The sequence below is a fragment of the Lynx rufus genome, unplaced genomic scaffold, assembly GCF_022079265.1.
Source record: "Lynx rufus isolate CCGP_SWC_20201006 ecotype Redwood Valley unplaced genomic scaffold, mLynRuf1.p SCAF_17, whole genome shotgun sequence".
Lineage (NCBI taxonomy): Eukaryota > Metazoa > Chordata > Mammalia > Carnivora > Felidae > Lynx > Lynx rufus.
The window spans coordinates 10,238,225-10,264,926 of NW_025814831.1; the positions used below are offsets into that span (position 1 = coordinate 10,238,225).

The 26,702-nt window shown below is 55.9% G+C and overlaps 1 protein-coding gene across 7 annotated transcripts in view; it reads left to right on the forward strand.

Moving 5' to 3' along the window:
• Positions 1-26,702, forward strand: part of SYNE3 (spectrin repeat containing nuclear envelope family member 3) — a 104,080-nt gene that overhangs the window by 16,562 nt on the left and 60,816 nt on the right. For all 7 annotated transcript variants that reach the window (XM_047080156.1, XM_047080157.1, XM_047080155.1 and 4 more), the window contains exons 2-3: positions 17,958-18,115; positions 26,353-26,525. In XM_047080156.1, coding sequence (XP_046936112.1) covers positions 17,972-18,115; positions 26,353-26,525 — 317 coding nt within the window. In that variant the 5' untranslated portion in view covers positions 17,958-17,971. The remainder of the gene's footprint in view (positions 1-17,957; positions 18,116-26,352; positions 26,526-26,702) is intronic.

The window sequence follows — 26,702 nt, forward strand, 5'->3', positions numbered from 1 at the left end:
GTCGGTTGAGCGTCCGACTTCGGCTCAAGTCGTGATCTCGAAGTTCGTGAGTTCGAGCCCCATGTCGGGCTCTGTGCTGACAGCTTGGAGCCTGGAGCCTGCTTCGGAGTCTGTGTCTCCCTCTCTCTGCCCCTTCCCCGCTCACGTTCTGTCTCTCTCTCTCTCTCAAAAATGAATAAGTGTTAAAAAAAATAAATGAAAAAAAATTGTAACTATCCCCTTAAGGAAATTGCAGTTTTAAGTGTCCCTCTGATCCCACCGCTCTAAGAGAGCGCCTTGTCTTTTTCCATATTCCTTTCGATCTTTGTCTGTTTTTGACACAGCTTTTGCTGACGTTGCCAGCAGGGCTTGGCACATTGCAGCCTACTGGCCGCATGCCACTTGTTTTTATAAACAAAGCTGTTGGAATACAGCCACGCTCATGGCTCGCTTACTATTACCCACGACTGTTTGCACACCACTGCCGTGGATCTGAGTGGCAGCGACAGAGACCACATGGCTTGTGAAACCTGAAATCCTCCCCGATCCTTTCCAGAGAAACGTTGCCGGCCCCTGGTCCAGAATGCACGGGGTGTCACGGCATGCTCGTTTTTCTCGTCAGCTGCAGCGTCATGCCACGGTGTGACCTGTCCCAGTTTTCCTTGTAAATGGCCCAGAGTCCGTGAGATGGGTATCACAGAATTTTCCCGATCCTTTCCTTTTTGCCGGCCTGCTATATGTCACATCTTTTGTTTGATTTCGTCTTGTTTTCCCTCGTGTCCGCATTTGCTAATTTATCATTTCTTTGAAACACGGATAGAACACCCACTGCTTACCGGTACCGTTCTGAGCTCTTTACCAGTACAACTCACTTTATTCTCAGATCGGCGATAGGAGGTCTTCTTCTTACCCCCATTTTACAGATGAGAAAGTGAAGGCAGGGGAGTTAAATGCACTTGGCTTAGATCTGAATCTGCTAAGGAGGCTAGCTCCGGAGGCTTACCAGCTGTTAGGAAGCTTCCAGAAGAAGCAGGCCTTTGTGATGAGGTACGGCGGCGGGGGGGAGGGAGGGGAAGAGGGGGTCCAGTGACTCACCAGGATGAACCCTGCCTTGCCCAGCCCAGCCGCCCCACCTCACCCAGCTTTGACTATTCTCTGATCATCCTTGTCACAAGCCCGGCAACCAGGGCCACGTGAGCACGAATTCCGTTTCTTTGTGGAAAACGGCTCAGAAAAGAGGGCTGGCCGCCGATGCTGAAGATGCAGTGAGGGGCCAAGAAAATGATGTCTCCTGGTCAGAAAAATACCGCGTGGGTGTAACAGATGAAGGGCTCTGCTTTGTGGCCACAGGGATCCAGGGTCTTGCTCAATTGTCAAATAAGCGAGAAATGTGCAAATTCTCTAATCAAACTGCGGAGAACAACAACAAAAATGCAACGTTTCGGTCCGGCAAAATGGCAACGGTTCAGGATGATCTGTGACATCCACCCCGTGGAATATTCTGGGCCGCTTACAATGAGGAATGTTCATGGTTAACACCATGAGTGGCGTGGGGAGGGCTTGGCTTTAGCCTTCCCCGAGCCAGGGGGGTCCCGAGAGATCCGCGGACCTCGTCGGGACAACAAGCGGGCCCCAAACGAGACCTAAGGTTCCGGGCCCGTGGGGCCCTCGTGGCCCCTCCAGAGCTCCTCGAACATTGTCCCGGGGGGTGGATTAAAATCCTTGGTTCACAGGGACATGCTGAAAAGGTGCTTCCCGTGGGACACGTGAGCTGGTGGGTGGCAGAAGGGCTCAGGCAGAGAAACGCCTTGACCTATAGATCCGGGTGGGAGAACACTGGACACCGTGCCCATCTCCCAGAAGAGTAAAGGGACGCTGAGCTGCCAGGCCACCCAAGGGTGCAGGACCTGGTGGTTCTCTTCCTCTCTGATCTTCACGCCGACCGACGACCGCAGCGTCTGGCACAGAGCAGGCGTTGAGACGAGCTTTGCCAGTAAAGGCACCGAGCCTCTCCGGGGCTGGGGGGCGGGGGGGGGGGGGAGGAAGTCAGGCCTGCTGGGGTTCTCCCTTAGGAGACAGATGGGCCCAACCCGAGTCTCTACCTGCTCACTCGGGGTCCTTGGAGGGCGTGCCCTGAGCCAGACACCCAAGAGACCCGCTGGGGAGGCGTCACCAGGCCCATCAGCGCCAACTTCAAGCCACGCGTGCCTCTCGGGCTTGCCCCCCGTCCCTGCCGCGCTCACCGTGGAGGGCTGGCCCCGCCTGGGCGCCTTGTCAGCCTGAGCCTCTGGGGTTCACCCCCGAGCTTGTCTGCCTCTGCGGCCGGTCGGGTGTGTGATGGGAAATCCTGTTCTGACTCAGAGAGGAACTCTCCCCCCCACCCCCCCTTCTTTTGCCTACCTGACTCACTTCCTCATTTTGCAGACCATTTTGTACCATGGCATGGGTGATGGAACCAGACAGGCCCGGGCTTGTTCCCAGCTCTGTGCCTCAGCAGCTGTCCGACCTGGGCGGCGCAGGTGGCCCCTCTGGGCCTCAGTTTCCCCATCTGTAAAGGGGCGCAGTCACCCCTGCCTTGGTGTTGGTGGGTGATGGATGGAGAGCATCTGGCCAGTGCCTGGGAGACAGCAGGTGGCCTCCCACGTGGGCACTTTCGCTGGCATGTTCCCCAACCCAGAGCAACCTCCTTTGGCACCGAAAGGTCAAGATCCGTGGCGAACCTGACACCCGTGCCCCCCACCCCGCTCCCAGGGCCACTGTAGGTCACAGCTGAGCTTGGGGTGGGGACAGGGTAGAGCAGGTGGGACACCTGTTACCCACCACGGTGCGTGGCTGCGTGCGTCGCTGGCCGAGGGCCCACGAGGGCAGGCTCTAAGCACAAACACCGGGAGGCGGGAGGCTGTTCTCCGCAGCTCATCAGATGTCTGCACGTTCAACCGGTTGTCGAGGAAAGATCTTTCGACTTGAACTCTCGCCCTTGTGTTTGAAGAGCAGGCTTCGGAGGAGAAGGATGCCCTGGGTTAAGTGACACTTTACGAGGTGCTTCCCCGCATGCGGATTGACGTGCCGGGTGGCAAGGAGCCCGCTCAGTCCAACATTGTTTTCAGGTGGTCGGTCAGATGCCGTCTGGCTGCTTGCGGGTCCGTCCCTGACCAGAGGACGCCACTCCCTCGCTCGCAGACCCTCGCTGGCTCCCTATTGCCTGCAGACGAAAGTCAGTGCACCCCTTGAATCCCGTGCCGTTCGGGCCCCGTGCAGCTGCTCTCTGACAGCTGCGTCTTTCTGCCTCTCTCTATCAGTTCCCAAGCCCGCGCTGCAGCCTGAACTTGGTCTTGCACTTCCCCACCTCCCGGCTTCGGCGCACACCGGGCGCATCTATTTGTCATGCTCTCTGCCACTTTGCGTCTTATCCAGACCCTGCTTATCCTCCACATCTCAGCCAAGGTGTCCCCTTCTCTGTGAACCCCTTCCTGGATCTCCTGATCGACGTCATTGCTCTGTTCTCTAGGCTCCACGAGCTTCTGGGGTGCCTCTCCACCTGGGCACCCATAACAGCCTCATTTAGAGTTCATGGTCACGCAGACCGTGAACTTAATAACCTGCAGGGTGTGTGGGGCTCCGTGCATGTCAGAGGGTCTTAGATTTGACTCCTTGTCTCCCAACTGTTAGCTCTGGGACCCTGGGCAGGCCACGTGCCTTCTCCATCTCGGTGTCCCGATCTAGAAGATGGAACTGAAGATTGAGACGGACTCTTAAGTATAAAAAATATTTTTATGGTTAACTCAGCAGAAGCCGTCGAATCGAGTAGCTTCTCACAGGGAGGGTTTGTCCCTCTCCGGAATTCCCGATACCAGATGGCGTGTCCTTGACTTGCAGACCCTGTTGGGATGCTTCCGAGGGCCTCACTTCTCTTAGTTTCCTCTGAGATTGCTCAGCTTTGTAGCCCCAGGATAGGTTACCTGGAATAGGTAGTGAGCCACCCATCACCAGCGGTATACAAGAGTCTTGGAGGCCTCTGGATGGGTATATTTTTCAGGAAATTCGGGCAAAGATGGATGCTTAAGCTAGGTCTTTTTGAATAACCCTCTTAGTTTTCGGATTCTTACTGTTTCTTAAAAAACAAAAAACAGCTCTGTTGAGATATAATTCACCACATACAGTTCACCCATTTCAAGTATACAATTTGGGGCGCCTCAGTGGCTCAGTTGGTTGAGCCTCTGACTTCGGCCCAGGTCATGATCTCGCAGTTCACGAGCCTGAGCCCCGTGTCGAGCTCTGTGCTTGGCAGCTCAGAGCCTGGAGCCTGCTTCGGATTCTGTGTCTCCCTCTCTCTCTGCCCCTCCCCAGCTTGTGCTCTGTCTCTGTCTCTGTCTCTGTCTCCCTCTCTCAAAAATAAACTGAAAAAAATTTTTAAAAATTTAAAGTATACAATTTGATCCCTTTTAGTACATTCACAGCGTTGTGCAGACATTACCGTGATCATTTTTAGAACATTTTTATTACCCCAAGAAGAAACCCTGCCCAGCCCTCGTCCTCCCCCGGCCCCAGCCCTCGGCAACACCAGTCGGCTTCCGTGTCTATAGCGTTGCCTGTTCTGCACATTTTAAGTATGTGGAATCATGCCATATGTGGTCCTTTGTGATTGGCGTTTTTCATTTAGCATCATGTTTTGGGGGGGTCATTTATGTTATAGGATCATCAGGGCTCCCTCCCTTTTTCTTGCTGCAGAATATTCCATGGTATGGATATAACACATTTTATTTATCCACTCATAGGTTGATGGACATGTTGTTGTTTCCACGTTTTCCGCATCTCTTTCCATACTTTGTTATTGTCTGTCTTTTTGATTCTAAGCATCCTAATGAGGGTGTGGTGATAATCTTGTGGCTTTAACTCGCATTTCCCTGGTGGCTAATGATGTTGTGTGTCTCTTGATGTGCTTTTTGGCTATCTGTACGTACATCTTCTTTGAAGAAATGTCATTCAGTTCCTTTGCCCCTTTTATGATTGGGCTTTTGTCTTTCTAGATAGAAGTCCCTTGTCAGATAAGTCATTTGCAGATTTTTCTTTCATTCTGTGGGTTTTCTCTTCGCTGTCTTGATGGCGTCCTTCAAAACAGAAAAGTTTATTATTTTGATAAAGCCCAGTTTATCTAATTTTCCTTTGTTGTTTGTGCTTTTGTTGTCACATCTAAGAAGTCAGTGCCTCATCCAAGGCCGGGAAGATTTATGATTTATGCTTATGTTTTCCTCTAAGAGTGTTATGGTCTAGGGGTGCCTGAGTGGCTCGGTCGGTTGAGCGTCTGACTTCAGCTCAGGTCATGATCTCGTGGTTTGTGAGTTCGAGCCCCGTGTAGGGCTCTGTGCTGACAGCTCAGAGCCTGGAGCTGCTTTGGATTCTGTGTCTTCCCCTCTTTCTCTGCGTCTCCCCTGCTTGGGTGCGCTCTCTCTCTCTCTCAGAAATAATAAAATCAATAAACTTTAAAAAAATACAAAAAAAAAAAGATTTTTATAGTCTGGCTTTTACACTTTGGTCTTTGATCTATTTTGAGTTACTTTGTGTATATGGTGTGAGGTAGGGGTCCAAGTTCTATCTTTTGCCTGTGGCTATCAAGTTGTCCCAACACCATTTGTTGAAAAGACTTCTCATTGAATTGCCTTGGCACCCTTGTTGAAAATTAACTGTCTGTAAATATGGTAGCTAATTGTTTCTTTATCTGTGGGTCAGTTTGAAGACATGCACATTACCTCGGATGTATTTATACCAAGATAAATCCTGGCCATAGCTCTGCCACTGAGCAAGATCTTGGGTGGGTCTCTTTCTTTCTCTAAGCCTCAGTCTCCCCATCTATAACATGGCACAGCTAGATAAGATTCCTAAGAGGTGGTCCGATTATTACGTGCTGAGACTCAGAGAGAACTCAGGGAGGTCTCTGCAGAATCTTTATTGGCTCCTTGGGGCATCCCATCATCCTGTGAGCCCAGCCCTGCAGCCTGAGGTCGTTGAGTTGTGCAGGCATCCAGGTCCCTTCTGAACCCAGCCTGTCTGGGAGCTGCAGGAGCACGGCATAGGGACCCCAGGGAACCCCCGTTTCAGAGCTCAGAGAGCCCCTTGCACAGTGCGTGCTTCTGACTGTTGGTTAGAGGTGCTGGCTTTTGTCCTCAGGGAACCTCCTGTTCAAGGAGTTGGATGGCAGGGCCCTTGGAATTGGATCGGGTTCCTCTTGGCGGCGTGTCCCCCTGTCACTCAGCTCCTCACTCCTCTGGCCGTGAGCCCACAGCCTAGGAGCTGAGCCACCCACAGCCTTAAAGGAGGAGGGGCTCGGGAAGTGCTCCTCCGAGCCTGGGAGCTTCGGACGGGAGTTCTAAGTACAGATGAAAGTCAATCAGGTGGTTGGCCTTTGGGGACTGCAGATTACAACCACTAGGAGCTATCACGGCCCGCCTAAAAGAAGAGTTAAGTTTGGAAAACTGGCCGTGGGAGGGTGTGCGGGAGCCAGAAACACCCTCCCACATCGCCGGTGGGAATGGACAGAGGTGCGGCCGCTTTGCACAACAGTCTGGCGGTTTCTGAAACAAATGTCAACGCACACCTGCCATCGGAGCGAGCCACTCCGCTCCTAGGTATCTCTGCGAGAGACATGAAAGCCGAGGTCTGCACACAAAGTGTTCAGAGCAGCGTTATTCATAATCGTCGAACACCGCATCAGTGGGTGGACCGAGGGAACCACCTGTGGTCCGCACAGACCGTGGGATATTACTCAGCACAGAAAGGGACGAGCCATCCATATGGGCCACAGCATGGATGCATCTCAGAGTAGTTGTACCGGAAAAAAAAAAAAAATATGTTGTGCCCAGTGAAAGAAGCCAGGACAGAAATAAAGGAAGAAAGCATTTAGGGTGTCATGCAATTTATGTGAAATCCTCCAGAAAACGAAAAGCAGTCTCCAGGGACGGTGCGCACATCAGCGGTTGCCGGGGACGGGGTGTGGGCAGAAGGGAGGGATCAGAAGTGGGATCAGGAAACTTCAGGGGGTGATGGATGCGTTCTTTATCTTGACCAGGGTGATGGTTTTATGGGTGTATATGGCAAAACCTACAAATTGTACAGTTTAACCACGTGTTTATTTATCAATCATACTCCTAGTAAAGCTGTTAAAGATAAAGGCGGACCCATCTTCCAGTTGATTCATCAATAAGATGAACCCGACCCTGCCCTCCTTCAGAGAACTCCTGTCTGTGCCAACAAACATGAACAATAAAATACGAACAGCACTGCCGAGCTGCGGGGTCCCATCCTGGGTCCGTGGCTTACTAACCACGCCATGCCTTCCAAAGCCCCCATTTTCTTTCTGTGCAATGGAACCGATAATTGCAACGACCTCCAAGGTCGGGAGGAGAACACGGGGAGATCCACACAAAGTGCTTAGTAAACAGGCAGCAAATGGCAGCGTGCACACGTCCCGTGGGCGCCCAAGAAGGGAGCGTCCTTGTGTGGAGAAAGAGGAAGCTGGGAAGGTCTCCACCTCTCAGTGGCTGTAAGTGGATCTTGGAAAGGGGAACAGGAAAGAGTCTGAGGGAGGAAGGTATGGAGGGGTGGGGTAGGGAAGGACTTAACCAGGCAGAGCTACGCTGGGGGCGGGGCAGCATCCCGACTCTAAGTTTCTGGAAACATCTGTGTGGTAAGATAAGACTGGGGTTAGGTAGGAGCTTCATCCTTGAGGGTCCCAAGGAGCACTGGCTTCATCCTCCAGTCACGGGGTTTCTCAAATTGGGGTCTGAGGAAGATCTTTCTGGAGAATGATGAGGTTTGGCGGTGTTGGTGGGGGGGGGGGGTTCAGAGTCAACAGCCAATAAAGAATTCTTGAAGATGTCTTTTATGCAAAAAGGTGATTTTAGGAAAGCAAGGGGGGCAGGACCCGTGGGCAGAGAGAATGGCACTAGGGTTGTGCCGGGTAACTGGTTATATGCGGTGGAGTTGGGACCGATAAAGTCAAGAGAAAATTTCTTTCTTTCTTTTTTTTTTTTTTAATTTTTTTATAAATTTATTTTTGAGAGAGACAGAGACAGAGGGGCAGAGAGAGAGGGAGACACAGAAGCAGAAGCAGGCTCCAGGCTCTGAGCTATCAGTACAGAGCCCGACGCGGGGCTCGAACTCGTGAACCGTGAGATCATGACCTGAGCCGAAGTCGCTCAACAGGACTGAGCCACCCAGGCGCTCCAGGAGAAAGTTTCTTAAAGGGATTTCCACACACTAAAGAAGATTTACGGATTACTGGAGGCCTAGCTAATGTCAGGCTAAGGTTGTTTTTCCCTCTAGCCAAGCGTTATCATTAAGACAGTAGGGGGTTCCCAGAGATTAGGCTATTGATGAGATATTTGTGCACTGACGGAGACTCTGATCAATTTAACCAGTTGTTTTCCATCCTTTCCTTTGTTCTTGGGCGGCTGGGAGTCCCCGAGGAATATCACACATGACCCACCCGGGGTGGGGGGGTCGTTTGCGCAGGGGGGGGGGTGACCTTGCCTTACTCTCCCTCATCAGAGACCGAAAGCTCTCTGAGACGTTCTACAATTTTTGTCTAATAAAACCAAAGGCAAAGTTAAAAAAAGAAACAAAAACCTGCCTATGTTGGTGCGATGCTTTCGAATTGAAAGACATTTTCATCTAGGTGGAAAGCTCTCATTTCTAAAGTCAGCGTTGCTAAGGGTGGGTTCTGAGAGTACGTTCTGGTGCAGCCGTGGTTTTCTTTAAAGACGTTTGCTCACGCGTATTCCATTAGGGACCGTGTTCCATTAGGGTCACTGTGACCCAACCTGCTCCCGTGGGCTGGGGTGTCGATGGACCGGAAAGTCCAGGGAGGGCGCCCTGGTTCCGTGGGAGGTGAGGAAGGTGGGGCCAGAAGGCCAGGCCCGTCTGGTGAGTTCAGGAGGGACTTGGGAGTCACCCCTCTCTGGGGATGATTCCTGCCCCAGAGCAAATGTGAGCTGCTGGGGGCCTGGCATGAGGCTCTGCTTCGCAGGGCCGGTGAGAGGCCTGGAGAGGGAGGGACGCCTGTCTGTGCTGTCGACGGCGCGGCCGTGGATCGCTTGGGAAGGGCGGTCTGGGCAGGTGCAGGGACAGAGGGCTGACATCCCATCCTGGCTTCCACCCCATTGGGTCATTGTCTCAGGGAGGCGCGGTGGGGGCTGGGGCGGCACCTGGGGCTGGCCTTGTCCGGGGCCAGATGGAGCGCTGTCCTCCTGGCCCAGGGCCTTGGGATTGTCATCTACGAGACACGTGGGAGTGTGGGTGGTGCTTTTATTGCCCGGGCAGTGAGGTTGAGTCACGACCTGCAGTGTGAAAAACCAACACCGACCTAAGGCCCTCTTTTGAATCAGAGACCAGTAGGACTGAGTTGACTGGCCTGCACACCCTTAGGCCTGTGGTCTGAGGTCCTGTGTCCCAGCCAGTTTCGACCAGTGCTGACGCCCTGCCCCCAGCGCTCTCTGACCTGCATCTGACGGCCAGTCCCTGCCTCTCTGACCTCTGACCACCCTGCCCACACCGCCAGGCACACCTGTGCCCTTGGAACTATGTCCCCACACCTTGAAGCCACCTGCCCTGCCCCAGGGATGCCTTCTGCCCGCAACCCTTCCCCCGTTCTCTTAGGTGCCCTGTGCATTCTCTCCCCTCGCGGATATTTATATTTGACCTTTGACCCTGCTTGCCAAGGTGAGCGTTCCCTGGGTAGAAATCCTGGCGTTCTCCACGCCGTGCCTTTTCGATGGAGAGCTTGGCTTCGGTCAATTTGGAGTGATTGGAAATGCCGTTTTACAGTCAGAGTGTCTGGGGCAGGAGCAGGGCCAGAGATCAGCTGGTTTTCCCCGCCAGATACCATTTATCCATGATGGAGAGAGAGCTGTTTGAAAATCCCTCTCCGAGCCCTTGTTGTGAAGCCAGGGCTGGCCCGTCCCCTTGGTGGCTGGAACTGTGAAGCGGACCCTACGGCCCCGTTACTACGCGGGGTTTCCTGTGTAAGCGTTTACAAGGCAGCGGGCAGAGGGTGGGCTGGGGCGCCCTGCCGGCTGTGTGGCTTTGGTGCGGTCCCTTAGCCTCTCTGAGCCTGTGCTTACCTCTGTGACCGGATAAAGCCCAGTGATCGATCCCAACTCTGGACTCAGCCACCTTCGAGGGTCGTTAAAAGATCCGCCAAGATGGCGTGAGGGTTCTTTCCCTGCTCTTTGCACGTTGCTGTCAGCATCATGTTCTGCAAACGCCACGCAGGACAGAATCCCCCAGGAGCCTCGGGGCGCGCTGGGCGATGCTGTGAACAATGGCCTGGCCACATCGTTGCCTGCTGTACGTCAACAAAAGAGCGTGTTCCCAGAATCCACTTGGAATAAGCTTTGGGATTAAAACCAGCTGCCCGCTGGTTCCTGAAATTCCATCTGCGTGTGTGAGAGCAGTGGGAACGAGCGAGGGTGGAAAGGGCGGCAGGGCAGGAATGAGTCACGGGGAAGCTGAGGGAGTCACCGGAGGGGAACGCGCCCCGTTCCCTGGGCGCTGGGTCAGCGTGTGGTGGGGGCCCCTGGCCAGGCTGGCGGAGCAGGTGCACCGGGCTGTCCCTGCGTATAGGGCCCGCCAGGGGGGCGGGAGTTTACCTGGGTCCGCGTCCTGAAGCCTCTGGGTTCCGGAACAAGTGCCGGTGGCCAGGCACTGTACGACTGAGGCTGTGGGGGGGCCTCAGGTTATTGTCTCTGACTCCAGATTCCTGAGCAGAGGCCCAGATCTACCCCTGCAGTGGCCTTTCTGGAACCTGGATGTTCCTCAAAGATGATCCAAAGAGGGCAGGCTGCCTCAGGCTCCCCGCACGGCACGGGCCGCTCCCAGTGAGGTTTGGGGGCGCACGGGCAGGGGTGTGGAAGCCGGGTAGGGCTGTGGTGTTTAAGAGCAAGGGCACCTGAGCGGCTCGGTTGGTTAAGCATCCCACTCTTGCTATCGGCTCAGGTCATGACCTCGCGGTCGTGAGATCGAGCCCTGCGTCGGGCTCTGTGCTGAGCATGGATCATGCTTGGGAGGCTCTGTCTCTCCCTCTCACTCTCTTTGCAAAATGAATCAATGGACGTTAAAAAATAAAAAATAAAAAAACAAAGAGCACAGACTTTGGACTTGGGCCATCCTGAGTTCAAGTCCTGCCCCTGCTACTTAGAATCCCTCTGACTTTGGGCTGTGTTCTTAGTATCATTGATTGGCAGTTTTCTCCGCAATAATGTAGGGGCAGTAACAAGTCTCTGGGTGGGTCTTTGGAGAAGCAATGAGTTAACAGCCATAAGCCCTTTATCCTAGAGTCGGGTACACACACGATGCCGGATATATGCTGGCTGTTACGATTATTATCGTTAATCCTGCACCAGCCATTTTTGGTAGGCTGTTTTCCTTTCTGAACCTATTTCCGTCTTTTCTTTTTAAGCTTATTTATTTATTTTGAGAGAGAGAGCGAGAGCGAGAGCAAGAGCGTGCACACGTGCAGGGAGGGGACAGAGAGAGAGAGAGCAAGAGCGTGCACACGTGCAGGGAAGGGACAGAGAGAGAGAGAGAGGGAGAGAGAGAGAATCCCAAGCAGGCTCCAGGCTATCAGCGCAGAGTCCGACGGCGGGGCTCGAACTCACAAACCAGGAGATGGTGACCTGAGCCGAAACCAAGAGTCGGATGCTTAACCACCTGAGCCACCCAGGCGCCCCGTTTCCACCTTTGTAAATTGATACTAGCCACATGACAGCCGCTCTGTGAACCTGACTTTGCCCCCTCTCTGCTCGGGAGGGGGCCGGTGTCATGTTCTGGGGTGTTCCCTAACAGGATGTGGTCGGGTCCTAAGCAGGATTCTTAGAGCATCTGCATCACCACATGGCAAGCTGGATTATTGTGTTTGCACATTCCCAGAGTCTGTGTTGGAGGGACCGAGGCAGGGGACTGTCCCAGCCTGGTCCTTACGGTGTCTGCCCCTTACCGGGGGCACCGCAAAGCCAAAGAGGGGTCTCCACCGTGCAGCCTCAGCTTTGTAGGTCCCAGGGAAGGGAAGGGAAGGGGGGAGTGGGGTCTGTGCCGACGGACCCCCTTCAGGAGATGGGGCTCGGAGCCCTAGTAGGCAGTCACTGGCAGGCAATTTTGTCACTGCCAGGACTCAGCACCTGCTGCTCGGGGCTCCCAGCCCGGGTCTGATGACGTCACCTTCGTCCCTCCAGTTGAGTGGTGGGGGGGGCCGGCCTCTGGCTTCCCTTTTGTCTCCTGGGAGCTTCTTGGCCCCTCCCCCCCCCCCCGCCGGCAGGTCCCTGGGGTTTGTGGCTGGACCGAGTGGATTCAGCTCGCCTGCTTGGATCCTGTCCAACACAGACAGGGTCACTGGCTGCCCCGGGGCGTTGTGTCGGATGCCCCATCGGGCAGGGGATGGGACCCGGGTTTGGAGGCCGTGTGGTCGGTGAGACAAGCACGGGCTATGGAATCTGACAGAACGAGGTTCACACATCAGTGCTGAAGCCACGGGCCCGTGTCCCGGGCTGCTTGCTCGATGGCAGTGCTCTCCTCTGTGAGTGGACGGGGTGGTGGCAGCCCGCCCTCCGAGCACCTGTCTGCCTGGGTAAGCGCCCGAGGGGTCTCCGCAGCATTCGAAGAAGAAGGGGCTGGTGGAGAGGAGGAGGCTGGGCTGAGATCCCCCCCACCCCAATCAGCCGCAGCGCACGGCACGAGCGGAAGCCCCCCGCTCTATCTGCTGCCTTCCGCGTTACCTACCCCTCAGGTCCAGGTGCCACGGGGACCGGAGCCCAAGTGCCCAGCATGGAGTGGGCCATTTATCCTGGCAGCCGGGTTAGTGCCCTTGCCTTTCCTGGATGGTCTTTTTTTTTTTTTTTTTTTAAGGCTATATGACATCTCCAGCACCCTTTGCCCACTGCACGTTTATTTCTTTTTAACTTTTGTTGTGAACGTTTATTCATTTTTGAGAGACAGACAGAGCGTGAGCAGGGGACAGACAGAGAGAGGGAGGGAGACCCAGAATCGAAAGCACGTTCAAGGCCCTGAGCTGTCAGCACAGAGCCTGACTCGGGGCTTGAACCCACGAACGGCGAGATCATGACCTGAGCCGAAGTCAGACGCTTAACCCACTGAGCCACCCAGGTGTCCCTTTAAACTTTTTTTTTGAGTTTATTTATTTTGAGAGAGAGAGCGCGAGTGGGGGAGGGTCAGAGAGAGAGAGAGAGCGCATGCGAGAGGGAGAGGGAATCCCAAGCAGGCTGTCAGCTCAAAGCCCGACGTGGGGCTCGATCCCACAAACCCTGACATCATGACTTGAGCTGAAGTCGGAGGCTTAGCCGGCTGAGCCACCCACCGCCCCTCGCTGCGCCCTGATTGAGGACTTTTCCGCCCCCTCCCTTTGTCCTCAGCCTCCCAGCGAGGCTCTGGTTAAGCTCTCCGCTTTTGATCTTGGTCAAGCCTGCGAATCCTGCCGGACTCCTGTCACCGTGTTCTTCTCACCGACCTGTGGCTGTGGACCCAGCTCCCTCTCAGCACCTGATCTGTCTTGATCCGGGCTCTTCCTCTGCCCTGGCTTGTCTGTTGTCAAGGCAAAAATGTCACCTCTCTTCCGGCTGTCATTTGTGATAACCACACAGGATGCTGGAAACCAAGGCAGTTTATTTACTTTCTCTCTCTCTCTCTCTGTCTCTCTCTCTCTCTCTCTCTCTGCCGGCAGACCAGCACCAGCCCGAACCGCAAAGGGCTATGTCCTTTTGCCTGGCTCTCTCGCTGATTCCTTAGGGACAGCCCAGAGACACACGGGGAGGCCCAGTCTCTGGCCACCTGTAGCCACACCGCAGGGCTGCTTCTTGGACTTGGAAATGGGAACAGCATTTTTTTTTTTTAACCCTGAGCACATTTTCTTCCTTTCCTTCTCCCTCCCTCCCTCCCTCCCTCCTCTCTCCCTCCCTTCCTTCTCCCTTCCTTCCATCCTTCCCTCCTTCCTTCCTTTGTCTCTTTTTCTCTTTCTTTTCTTTCTTTCTTCCTTCCTTCTTTCCTCTCCCTTTTTCTCTTTATTTCCTTCCTTCCTTCCTTCCTTCCTCTCCCTTTGTCTCTTCTTTTCTTCCTTCCTTCTTTCCCTTTTTCTTTCTTTCCTTCCTTTCTTCCTTCTCCCTTTTTCTCTTTTCTTCCTTCCTTCTTTCCTTCCTTCCTCTCTCTTTCTCCTTCCTTCCTTCCTTCCTTCCTTCCTTCCTTCCTTCCTTCTTTCCCTCCTTCCTCTCTCTCTTTCTTTCTCCAAAATGTTTGGAAAATACGTAGTCCCATTTTTTTTCATTTTTAAGTTTATTTATTTTTTCGAGAGAAAGAGAGCAGGAGAGAGGCAGAGAGAGACGGGGAGAGAAAATCCCAAGCAGTCTCCACACTGTCAGCACAGAGCCTGACACAGGGCTCGAACTCATGAACTGTGAGACCACGACCTGAGCCGAAATCAAGAGTCAGACACATAACTGACGGAGCCACCCAGGCGCCCCTATGTAGTCCCATTTTTTAATACTATGTCCGTTCAACCCGTCCAAGGACAGACAAACAAACCTGCCAAGGCTGAGAACTCTCCTCCGGAGAGGCATGCCTGCGTGCTCCCTCCCTCGTCCTTCCCTCATGGTCCTTGGCCTCCCGCAGCTGTCCCTGTCCGCACTGACCCCCAGCCGCCACCCCCCTGCCCCCCACTGTATTTCCCCTCCCTACCCTCCCTGGCCCGGGTCACCTGTCTGAAGCCTAGAATAGTTGTGTCACCACCACCCGAACATTTGCTGGCTCCCTGTTGTCCCCAGGGCCCTGTGATCTGGCCCTTGCACACCGCCCCGCCCCCACCAGCCTCCTCCAGTCACCTCCTCCCAGTTCCCACGTTCCAGCCTCACCATCCCCCAGGAGCCTCCCACAGCCCGCAGCAACAAACACCTCCACTCGGCCCTGCTGGCTCCAGGCCGGGTGACAAGCCCTCTTTTGTGGCCCTGTGGTCGGCGTCTCTCAAAGCTCACGTGGGTCTGTCCCCGTTCCCCCCCCCAACCCCCCCCCCCCCCCAGAGCCACACCTCTGCCCCTGGCTTCCACAAGACAGGTTCCCAGGAAGCTTTCAGTGAGGGATGCCCTCCTGGTCCTTACATCAGTTGTGGGTGGGCTTTTCTTGAGCTGCCCATTTGATTCTTGAAACTCAACCTCGTGTAACAAAACAGGCTCCCCTTCCTATGTGAGAAGGCATAGAGCAGGCTTCCTCCCCAAGGTCCGGCTCTGAGAGGCCATTTAGGGGCCAAGAACTCGGATGGGAAACCGTAGTCTCATCGCCTCGCACCCTCTACCTGACGGCGGTTCCCTCCATTAGGTACGAGGCAAAGCCAAGGCGAAGCCCTGTCTCGCCTTAGCGGTGCTGGTAACCCCGTCACACCTATTTTCACGCTGCAGTGAGGTTGTACGTATCTTGAGATGTCGTGTCTGCCCGTCGCTACTTCGAAATTCTGGTGGTCATTAGACCCAGCGTTAGCGCTGGTGATTTAACGTGTTAATAAAGAAGCCTGTGGCTGTGCGTGCACGTGTGTGTACTTCATCGATTCAGTTCAGTCTGTTTGAAAAAAAATTTTTAAACGTTTTATTTGTGTTAGAGAGAGAGAGGGAGAGAGAGAGAGGGAGCACGAGTGGGGGAGGGGCAGAGAGCGAGGGCGGGGAGAGAGAATCCCAAAGAGGCTCCACGCTGTGAGTGCAAAGCCCGACTGGAGGCTCGAACTCACCAACCCTGAGATCGTGACCGGAGCGGAGAAGGGCTCTCCATGCCTTTCGGTGATTAGGGCAGCGTTTCCCCGCCACCGTTGTGCCATGTGAGACTCTGGGAGACTCGTCCCTGCCCCTCCCGTTCCTCGCTCGGTCAAGTTACGTAAAAGCCGAGCTCTTGGAAGCCAATCAAGTCCCACACTAGACAAGTGATTAAAGTCACAATGAACCAATTTAAACGCCCGCACAGTCTCCTGTGCTTTACAAACGAAGCATTCAAAGACTGGGAGTGGCTTCAGGGAACATATTAAATGGTTAGCAAAACTCCAAACAGCTCTGAAAGGAGAACAGGCTGGGAGACTGAGCTCTGAGCCGCAGGCCCAGGTCTCCCTCGCCGCCGACAGCGTCCCCCGGCGGTGACAGCTGTCCCCTGCAATCTGGTGGCAAAGCCCACCCAGGGCGGTGGGGGCGGTGTTCAAATCCTCTGTCCACGCTTGTTGAACCACCGACTGCCGATCCAGAAGAGAGGGCCAACGCGGTTCAGCCGAGGTCAAGAGACTGTGTAAGTTGAAAGTGATGCTCGCTCTTTCTAGAAAGTTCACAAGACGCCTAAGGAAAAATAAGGACACAAAAACTCCCAACTGCGTGTTCCCACCATCCGCACGCAAATCGTCCGTAATCAAGTGGCCTCCGAGAACACTGTGCCCGGAAAAGAGAGGCCTGAGGTCACGTGGGATGTGACTCGGGCCACTTCAGCCCACACCCCTTGTCGCGTGGACACATCGTGGCAAGACCGCCCAACCTGCCCCTGTGAGGGTAGTCTTTTGTGGTTTTGTTTGCTTTTACTGGTTGTGGAGAGTCGTGTCTGCTAAAGATACAATTTTGCCTAATTTGGGGGTGTCATTATATCGTAAGGATGCTCCCTTATTAAATTCATTTCAGGCATACTTTTCAGTGGCTGCGTGATATCCTGAAACGCGCATCGTGCTTCCCTTAACCAACCCCCCGTTGTTGGGCATTTGGGCTGTTTCTAGCTTTGTCCTGTTTGCCATTTTTAACTAATGCTGTGTTCGTCGGCATTACACTTTATACCGATGCTGGGCCATTTCACCGTGGTGAGAGGCGTTGTGGGAGCTGGAAGATAAGCCACGTACAATCCCTTCCCGTAAGATGCAGACATAAATAACTTTAATCCAAAGTAGGTGATAGTTGCCGTAAGTAGACAACTGGAACGGGAATGTAGGAAAAGCCTCGCCTGGGCTGCACGGGATTCTAGGAAAGTTACCCGCGAAAATCTGAGCCTCCGCGTCCGCAGCTACGAGGTCAGGAGAAGGGAGCTGTGGGCAGCGTAGCCAAGGGCGGGTTCAGCTGCAGGATCCGGGCCAGCAGGCAGGCGTCGCCTAAGGGGGCAAAGCGGGTGGGGATCGTCTCACATGCAAAGGCAGTGGATCGTCGGTGACGTCTGCCGTGGACCCAAGTTGGTGGCGAAGTAGCGAGCAGGCACCCGGCTGTCATGGGCACCCCCAGCCCTGAGATCGTGATATTCAGGCGTGGTTTCGGGGCTGGCATCAGCCTGGCCCAAAACTGTGTTTCTTCAGTTGAGGCTTCTTTTTTTTTTTTTTTTAAACGTTTATTTATTTTTGAGACAGAGAGAGACAGAGCATGAACGGGGGAGGGGGAGGGGCAGAGAGAGAGGGAGACACAGAATCGGAAGCTGGCTCCAGGCTCCGAGCGGTCAGCCCAGAGCCCGACGCGGGGCTCGAACTCACGGACCGCGAGATCGTGACCTGGCTGAAGTCGGACGCTTAACCGACTGCGCCACCCAGGCGGCCCCGGTTGAGGCTTCTTGATCCATGCAGCTCAAGATTCGCTATCCGTAGTGCCCATCTCAGACCGTATATGTGTTTTGGGATCCCTTGCGGAGGGGCTTCAACCCCCAGAGACAGAGGAGAACTGCCCCTGAGTCTCCGGCAGGGGAGCTGAGAGGCCAGCCCAGCGCCCTGCACCCGCTCTCCCTGCTCCCACAGGAGAGACCTGTCCTTCCTCCCGGGTCCTTTGGCCCTTTGACGACCACAGTCGCCCCCAGCTGTGGGGCCAGGCGGACGTGCCTGCCGGGAGGGGCACTGGTGCTGTGTGGGCCTGTCCCCAGCGTTGGCTCCCCCCCACCCCCATCCGGCGTCACCCTGCTTTCTCGTCTGCTGGCCTGATCTCACGTGTTCCTGCCTTCAGCCTCTGCAGGTGCCATGACTCAACCGCCCCAGGAGGGCTTCGACAGGAGCGTGGAGGAAGCCCGGCAGTGGATGAAGGCTGTGCAGGAGCGGCTGCAGGTCAACGACAACACCCAGGGGCCCCGGGCGGCCCTGGAGGCCAGGCTGCGGGAGACCGAGGTACAGAGACCGCGGCTTCCATAGCCCTGGGGCCTCGGCCGTGTCCCTCCCTCGGGCCTCGTGTCTCCTGACTCTTAAATGGCAGGGGCGGACCAGGCTAGTGTCTCTCTCAAACTCTGACGTGTTTGAATCTCCTGGGGATTTGGGTTTGAGGGCCGATTCTGACCCAGGGGGTCAGGGTGGACCCCAACTCTGGCATGTCTAACACGATCCCCGGTCCTGGGACCACACTTTCATAGGGAGGGGCTAGAGGGGCTTTCTGGTTGTCCCGTCCTGGCAGAGGCACCTTGCAGCCGGGGGGGTGGGGGGAGGGTGATGGGGTTGGGGGGTCCCCAGCCCAGTCCTTCCTGCCGCTTCCCGGCTTCCCTGGGCCGGGTCTGGGTGGGCCCAGATTGGCCTTCAGGAGGGTGGAGAAGGGTTCTGCCCCGTGAGAAGTGACCCGTCAGCTTCTCCAGGGCCAGGGTCTGGCCTTGCTCCCCACCTGGCACGAGGCAGGGCTCAGGCGTGTGGTGCTATGCCTACCGGAAGTGCTGGTGTCCCGTGCCTGGCCCGGCATTATGGTGCCCCATCCGAGGGCATCTGCTTCAGGCCAGGGGGCCAGGGGGCAGAACCTGGGTTATAGGCTCCATGCTGCTGTGAAAGTGCTGTGTGACCTCGGCCAAGTCCCTATCCCTCTCTGGGCCTCCGTTGCCCACGTGTAGGCAAAGTCATGACTTATGCATCTCTGGGGTCACACCCATTGGGATAGACAGCTAACAATGGTCGCTTTTAAGGGGTGGGGGGGGACCACCTTCTCGTACACAAACTGATCTCCTGACCAGGCTAGAAGGGGTGCTGGCCCCACACCCAGTGTCCTGCGTGCTTTCTTGGGTGTGCTGTCTCACTGGTTTTGTGCATCTTCTTGAAAACACCTAATCCTCTTTTCGGAAACAGTCAAAATGAAGAAAATTTGTATCATCTTTTCAGGGCCGATGGTTTAAGGCTCACAACCCCGTTACGGAGGGAGAGCCATGGTCTGCATTTTATGCATGGGGAAACTGAGTCTCAGAGAGGTGACTTGTCCACGTTGGAAAGGTCTCCGGGTGGGACCTGGAATCTGAGTCTTCTGGAATCTGAGTCTTCTGATTCCTTGTCAGATGGGCTTTCTCCTTCCCTGCCAGGACACGTGCCTCTCAGATGATCGGAGACGGGCGTTCACGGTAAAACCGTGCCCGGCAGGGCAGAGAGTGGGGGACCACTTTGAAGTCATACGGCCAGAGCCTTCCCACTTGGACAGTGGAGTGAGCAGAGAACCCGGGACTCTCTGAGGCAGCCTGGGGCATCAGGCCTCTGGGGACAAGTGACTTTATTGCTGAAGCTGAAAGACAGACGAGGTAGCCAGGCTGGGGGCCGCAGGGGTGAGGGTGGAGAGGAGGGGGCTCTAGGCGGAGGGAGCAGCAGAGGAGAGAGACCCAGCAGGTGGGCATGGCCCGAGGCACGTGCTCAGAGCCCCAGCAAGGCTGGGTTGGGGTAGCACCAGCCATCAGGCAGGAGCCGGGGACAGGGCCAGAGGGGAGGTCAGGGGTCAGAGGGTGACGGCCTGGAACACTGAGCCGGGGAGCTTGGATGTCGTTGCCGCGACAGGGGGATGGTAGGTTGGAAACTTGGAAGGAAGGTCGGGGATTCCAGGAGAGGAGTTGGCGGCCCGGAGCCCCTTCTCTTGTCGGACTTGGCCTCGGTCATCATCCGCATTGTTACTGTCACCAGGAGGCATTTATCAAATGATTGGTCCTCAGAGGTCAGACGGAGGGGACCCGACATTCATTCGGCACCTGTTTGTCACGTGCCCAGGGCCGCACCGTCAGCTTTCATGTTGAATTTCACAAAAGCCCTGTGAATGTGGTTTTATGGTCCCTAGTTTTCAATAATAAAATGTGATTCCTAGACGCGGTGATGGGCCCAAACTCTAGGAACCGATCTTGTCAGGACCTGAGCCCAGGGCCGAGTCCAGAGCATCACTGGCCATCCCCGTGGGGGGTCCTGGGCCAGTGGAGACGGCGAGGTTCACTTTACTCTGGGGCTCACAGCATAAAGGGGAATGGGGGATTATACACATAATCCAGGCCGCACAGGATCTCGTGATGTTATTGATGTTTATTCTCCTCCTCTAGAACCTTCCGTGGCTCCCCATTGCCCACAAAACTAAAACCAAGCTTCACCTGGCACCAAAGCCTGCCACTGTCTACACCACCCCATCTTCCAGCCTCAGCTGTCCCGGCCATCCCTTCTACCAAGCACAGATCCTGTCCTGGTGGCAGACAGCCTAGATTTCCTGTCTGTAGGCCCCTGTCCCGTGCCGTTGCCTCTCCTTGGGATGCCCTTTCGTTTGCTTGTGTGTCTGTGCTTGTGAAATGCAACCCTCCCCCTGCCCCCGAGCTCTGGCCCCAGCTCCTGGTAGTCTGTGTCCCGGAACACCACGGCCCTGCGTGTGTACTTGCTGTTTCAAGGCCAAGGGTTGCTCATCCCTTTGAACCTTGCACCCTTCTACCGGCAGGCCATTCCCCTCCGGTGGTGGGTCGGGCTGCAGCCAAGGCGAGAGTGGTCCTTGGGAACAGCCCTCGGCCAGGCCAGGGTGGAAACCCGAGGGGAGCACGCCCACCGGCCGAGCCCCCAGGGACTTGACTCAGAGCCTAGGCGGAGGGGGTCAGTCACGTCCAGGGGCTCCGCCTCTGGCTCTCCCACGGGGCTCAGGCATGCTATTTTCTGGGCCTTGACATTTCAAAACCAATTTTGCAATAAGAAAGAAAACATTTCGCTCCTGCCATCTGGTGAAGGGAGCGTCTGGTGACTTTTCCACCTCCGCAGTCCGCGGGGCCTCACTCTGGGGTCGGGGTCTCGTGCCTTCCCCCCCACCCAGCTCAGTGATGTGCGTCCGGGGTGACCCTTCTCCAGAGTGGCCGGGATGTGAGTTCCCATCCAGCTCTGACGCCGCATAGCTGCGTGGCCAGAAGCGAGTCCCGTGCCCTCCTGCGACCTCACTTCCTAGCTACAGAGTGTGAGCAGAGCCCTCTCCCCCTTGCGTACAGAGGGGCTGTTGGTGGCTCCGGGACCCTCGTGGTGGTGAAAGCCTTCTGTGAAGAGGGTTGCTCCCGGGGTTCGAGTCCCCGCCATGGCTGTGGCGCCTTGGGAGCGTTTCTGGAGCACCTTGGCTTTCAGCTCGTTGGGGGTGGGGTGGGGTGGGGGTGGGGGCGATGGTTGCCGCCTTGCAGGAGGGACGGAACATGGGGGCGAATGACTTACTGGTGCTCTTGGCAGAGCGCGGGCGCCCTGGCAGAGCCGAGCCGATGGATGGGGTTATTTCTTGCGGTTTCGATGCGGGGACACGCGCACGCCGACCCTCCCTGCCCGCGCCCGGGCCTCCCGGAGCTGGCCCCCAGGTCCCAGCTCCTCGCCCTCTGGTTTCCAGACTTGCGGCCCTGCACTCGGGGCCCGGCGTCAGCCAGGCTGCTTCCTGACCGGCCTCCAGGCCCCTCTGTGGCCAGAGACGGGCTGCCTTTCCTAGGATGTGGCCTCCGGACACAGCCGTTGCTCAAGCCCCGTTTCGAAGGCTTGCGCGTCACTAAGGCTCGGTGCCGACGCCACCTCCTGCCCACCAAGCCTTGGATTTCCCCACGTCCCTCACTGGAGCTCCAGTAGCTACTCCGTGGTGTCGGTGGCTCTGTTAGTCATTTGTGCTCTTCTCTGCAGACCCCGGCACGGCCTGCAAGCGCTAGGTTCTCCTGGACCCCGTGCCCGACACAGTACCCAGCATAGTACCCAGAATAGTATCTAGCATAGTACCCAGCTCAGCTCAGTACCCCATCCAGTACCAAGCATAGTACCCAGCACAGTGCCCAACCCGGTACCCAGCACAGTACTGCACATAGTACCCAGCATAGTACCCAGAATAGTATCTAGCATAGTACCCAGCTCAGCTCAGTACCCCACCCACTACCAAGCATAGTACCCAGCAGTGCCCAACCCGGTACCCAGCACAGTACTGCACATGGTACCCAGCATAGTACCCAGAATAGTATCTAGCATAGTACCCAGCTCAGCTCAGTACCCCATCCAGTACCAAGCATAGTACCCAGCACAGTGCCCAACCCGGTACCCAGCACAATACTGCACATAGTACCCAGCATAGTACCTAGCATAGTACCCAGCTCAGCTCAGTACCCCACCCACTACCAAGCATAGTACCCAGCAGTGCCCAACTCAGTACTCAGCACAGTACTGCACATAGTACCCAACACAGTGCCCAACTCAGTACCCAGCACAGCACTGCAATAGTACCCAGCACAGTGCCCAATTCAGTACCCAGCACAGCACTGCACACAGTACCCAGTGCAGTGCTCAGCTCAGTACCCCACCCAGTACTAAACATAGTACCCACCACAGTGCCCAACCTGGTACCCAGCACAGTACTGCACATAGTACCCAGCATAGTACCCAGAATAGTATCTAGCATAGTACCCAGCTCAGCTCAGTACCCCATCCAGTACCAAGCATAGTACCCAGCACAGTGCCCAACCCGGTACCCAGCACAGTACTGCACATAGTACCCAGCATAGTACCCAGAATAGTATCTAGCATAGTACCCAGCTCAGCTCAGTACCCCACCCACTACCAAGCATAGTACCCAGCAGTGCCCAACCCGGTACCCAGCACAGCACTGCAATAGTACCCAGCACAGTGCCCAACTCAGTACCCAGCACAGCACTGCACACAGTACCCAGTGCAGTGCTCACCCCAGTACCCCACCCACTACCAAGCATAGTACCCATCACAATGCCCAACCTGGTACCCAGCACAGCACTGCACACAGTACCCAGTGCAGTGCTCAGCTCAGTACCCCACCCAGTACCAAGCATAGTACCCAGCAGTGCCCAACTCGGTACCCAGCACAGCACTGCACACAGTACCCAGTGCAGTGCTCAGCTCAGTGCCCCATCTAGTGCCAAGCACAGTACCCAGCGCAGTGCCTCCCTGGTCTTGGCTGCACTGATGGAAAGCCCTGACCAACCCCCTCCCTCCGGCTTTCCTGATCTATCTTTTCTTTTCTCCCCAAAGTTTTCCCTCCATCCACCCCCCACCTGACTGTTGGCCTCATTGGCTCCTTCCAGTCAGAATAGTTTTGTACCCCGTCCCAGCTGGCTCGTCCCTCCTGCCAAGCACTCCTGATCCTGCTGGTGATCAGCTCTAAAGGAACCTCACGCCAGCCGAAGAGCGTAGTCATGACTGCGGCAAAGAAAGGTGGAAACTACTTCTGGAGAGCTGGATTTGCCAGCGTGGCCACGGCCTCTGGCCTCCTGGCCCCCCGGCCGCCAGCAAACATCCCATTGGTTGATATTCCGGTCTGGGGGCAGATGTTTCTGCTTTGGGCCAGGTAGGGCTTGGTGTTCTGCCAGCCTTTGGGGCTGGCCGGCTTTTCTGTCTCTGGCAGGAAAGCGGCAGACTCACTCCCCTGCGAAGGGCAGGGAGCTGGGCGTCTGCCGAGTCTCCCCCGTCCGGCCTGCCCGTCTCCGAGCAGGAGTCAGGGGAGCAAGAGTCCAGAGGCCTAGAGGAGGTCACACGATCAGGAAACGAGGCTTTGGGAAAGGGGCCGTTGTCCTCATGGGGACTTTCCAGGCCCAGCTGGCTCCCTCGGGGCGTGGCGGAGAGAACGAATGCAGCTCCTTCCCCAAAGCCGTTGGCTCCCTAGATTCTGGATTCTGACCGAGCCTCCTCTGGACAGCAGGCAGAAAGGAGGCCTCTCTGGCTGCTGCAGAGAACAGCCCTGCAAAGCTCAAGGTTTCCGTGGGTTCCCAGCGCCCTTGTCTGTTAACTGCGATTTCCGCGGCGTGCGTCTTGCTAGCTGGGAGGGTGGGTCTGCGGTCTGTTCCTCAGCGCTGGGTGTCAGAAATATCAGGTCCTTAAGCTGAATGTCGCGGGATGGCAAGAAATTCCTCCCCAGCCGCCCTGTGGGGCTCCCACTCCTGAGTGGTGTGAAATGTTCCATGCGGCGGGTGGGTGATCTCGCGCAGCCCAGAGCATCCCGCAGTGGCCCTCGGGCCTTTGGTCCACACTAATTGCCATAGTACCTTTGTCTTCTGCGTCGCTGCCTGTGCTGAGCGGCACTTGGGGTCTCGGTCGGATTCTCGTCGCAGCCGTGACCCTGCGGGGTCCTGCTACATCCCTCCGCTCGGCCGGGCTCAAACAACAAACAAAACGGCTTTCCCCTTCTTGGGGTATCTCCCCGCTCTCCACTCTCATCTGCCCCCCACCCCCAAACACACACTCATAGACCGCAGAGAGCCTGTGTGGAAGGAGCTTGTTTAATGTCACTCTGATAACACAGGTAGGAGGGGACGTCCCTTTCTACCATCATCGTCGCCGTCATCGCTAACCAGTCTCACGTGAAGCAACAGAAAGGATTGACACCCTTGCTCACTCGCACATCTCGGAAAAGGATCTACACCTTTTACACCCCACCGTTTACGAAGTATGCTGACACATCGATGTTTTAACTAACTGTATTTTCACAAATGAATGTTAGAACCCTATGGGGTAGACAAAGCAGGCATTGTTATCACAATCTCAGGGTAAGAGAGGGAGGCCCAGAGTGATCAAGCAACCTGCCTGGGGTCGCAGAGCTATCATTGAAGCAGCATTTCGCTCCCCCCTCCCCGACCCCTGCGCCATCCACAGAGAAGGGTCAGAGACGGCCGGCCCACTGGGACTTCATTCAGGGAAGGCTGGCTGCCAGCCTCCCAGGGAGACAGGCTGGGGAATAGAGCTTGAACTTCAGGCAAATGTGCTGTCAGTAAAGAGGGCTCAAAGGTATGAAAAGACGTTACTGAGAGCGAACACTGTTAGTGTTGGGCCAGGCGGTGTGCCCAGGGCTCTCTCGGCTTCGCGGAACGTTCCTGGAACCCTGGGTGGTGTAACTGCCCTCTTCCCCCATTTCATAGGCCTCGCGAATCGAAGTACTGTGACAAAGGTCAAGCAGGTAGGAGGGAATGGCTCTGGAATTGGAATCCAATTGTACTTTTCCTACAGAGACCACGCTTGAGTTGCCAAAGAACTAAATAACGGCAGGTAATAAGGACAAGAGCTGATGTTAATCAGAAATATGCTACTTGCTAGACGTTGTATATTCGTGTTGGTCCTCCCAGAGCCTGAAGCGAAGATGAGACTAAACGCACGAGATGTTTGATAGGGAAACTTCCATGAGAGAACAGGTTGGGAGCCCAGGAAGGCTGGGAGGGGTGAGGTCAGCCCGACGCAGGTCTGACCCCCAATCCAGGAGATCAGGGAGTGTCTAAGACCGCGGTGTGGTTCTGTGGGAGTCTGGCAAGGCCGTGGGGCCTCCTGGACCAGTCACCCATCAGAAGAGCCCGATGCCACAGGGGAACAGGCCTGCCTTCCTCTTCCTGCTTGGTCACTGGTGGGAGCAGCTGAGGGAGCAAGGCCTCGGTGCGAACTGCAAATTCAGAGAGAATTCCGGAGCCTCGGCTGGGGCCCTGGGTCAAGCCCACTCCCTGCAGGAGACCGGAGAGGCAGATTCTCACAGCCCCACACACCGCGACGTGCACCTTGCGTTTTCTCATTTATTTTAAAAAAAATGTTTACATTTATTTACTTATTATTGAGAGAAAAAGGGAGAGCACAAGCAGGGGAGGGGCAGAGAGAGAGAGAGAGGGAGAGACAGAATCTGAAGCGGACTCCAGGCTCTGAGCTGTCAGCACAGAGCCCGACACGGGGCTTGAACTCACAAACCCAGCGAGATCACGACCTGAGCCAAAGTCGGCCGCTTCACCGACTGAGCCACCCAGGCGCCCCTACGTTGCATTTTCTCACTTAATACTGAAAAAAATCTGGGAGCTCGGTACTACGAATAACCCCATTTTACAAACGAGAAAACCGAGGCCAGGGAGATGGCGAGACGTGTGTGAGTTCACACAGCCGGAAGCGGCCCAGTGGGAAAGGGAAGGGACTTACGCCAGCAGACGGCTCCACGGTTCTGTGCTCCCCTCGTCAGTGCCTTGCTTCCGACCTCAGGGCCTTTAGCCGGCCACCCACGGTCACAGGAGAAAGCTGCAAGGGCCACCGTTCGAACCCCAGCCCCTCTGGCCTCAAAGTCCCGGCTCTTTCCATCATGCCACCGTTAACGCCAAGGCTCTGCCTGCTCGTGGCTTTGTCTAACCCCTGGAAACCGGCCTTTGTGTCCACGACAGAAAATATGCCAGCTGGAGCCGGAGGGGCGCGTGAAGGTGGACGTCGTGCTGCGGGCGGCGGAGGGCCTCCTGGCGTGTTGCCGTGACGGCCAGAAGCCCGAGATCCTGGCCCAGCTGAAGGACATCAAAGCCCAGTGGGAGGAGACGGTCACCTACATGACCCACTGTCACAGGTAAGGCGGCTGGGGGCCCCGCCGGGCCTTCGCAGCCTCTGTTGACCCTCCTCGTCCGTCCAGCACCGCGCTGTCCTGGGGCCTCTACCCCGGGGACATTTCTCCGGTCCTGGAATTGCTGGGAACAGGATGTTCTCTTGGGATGTGCGCCAGCCCTGCCTGCCTCTTTCTAATTAT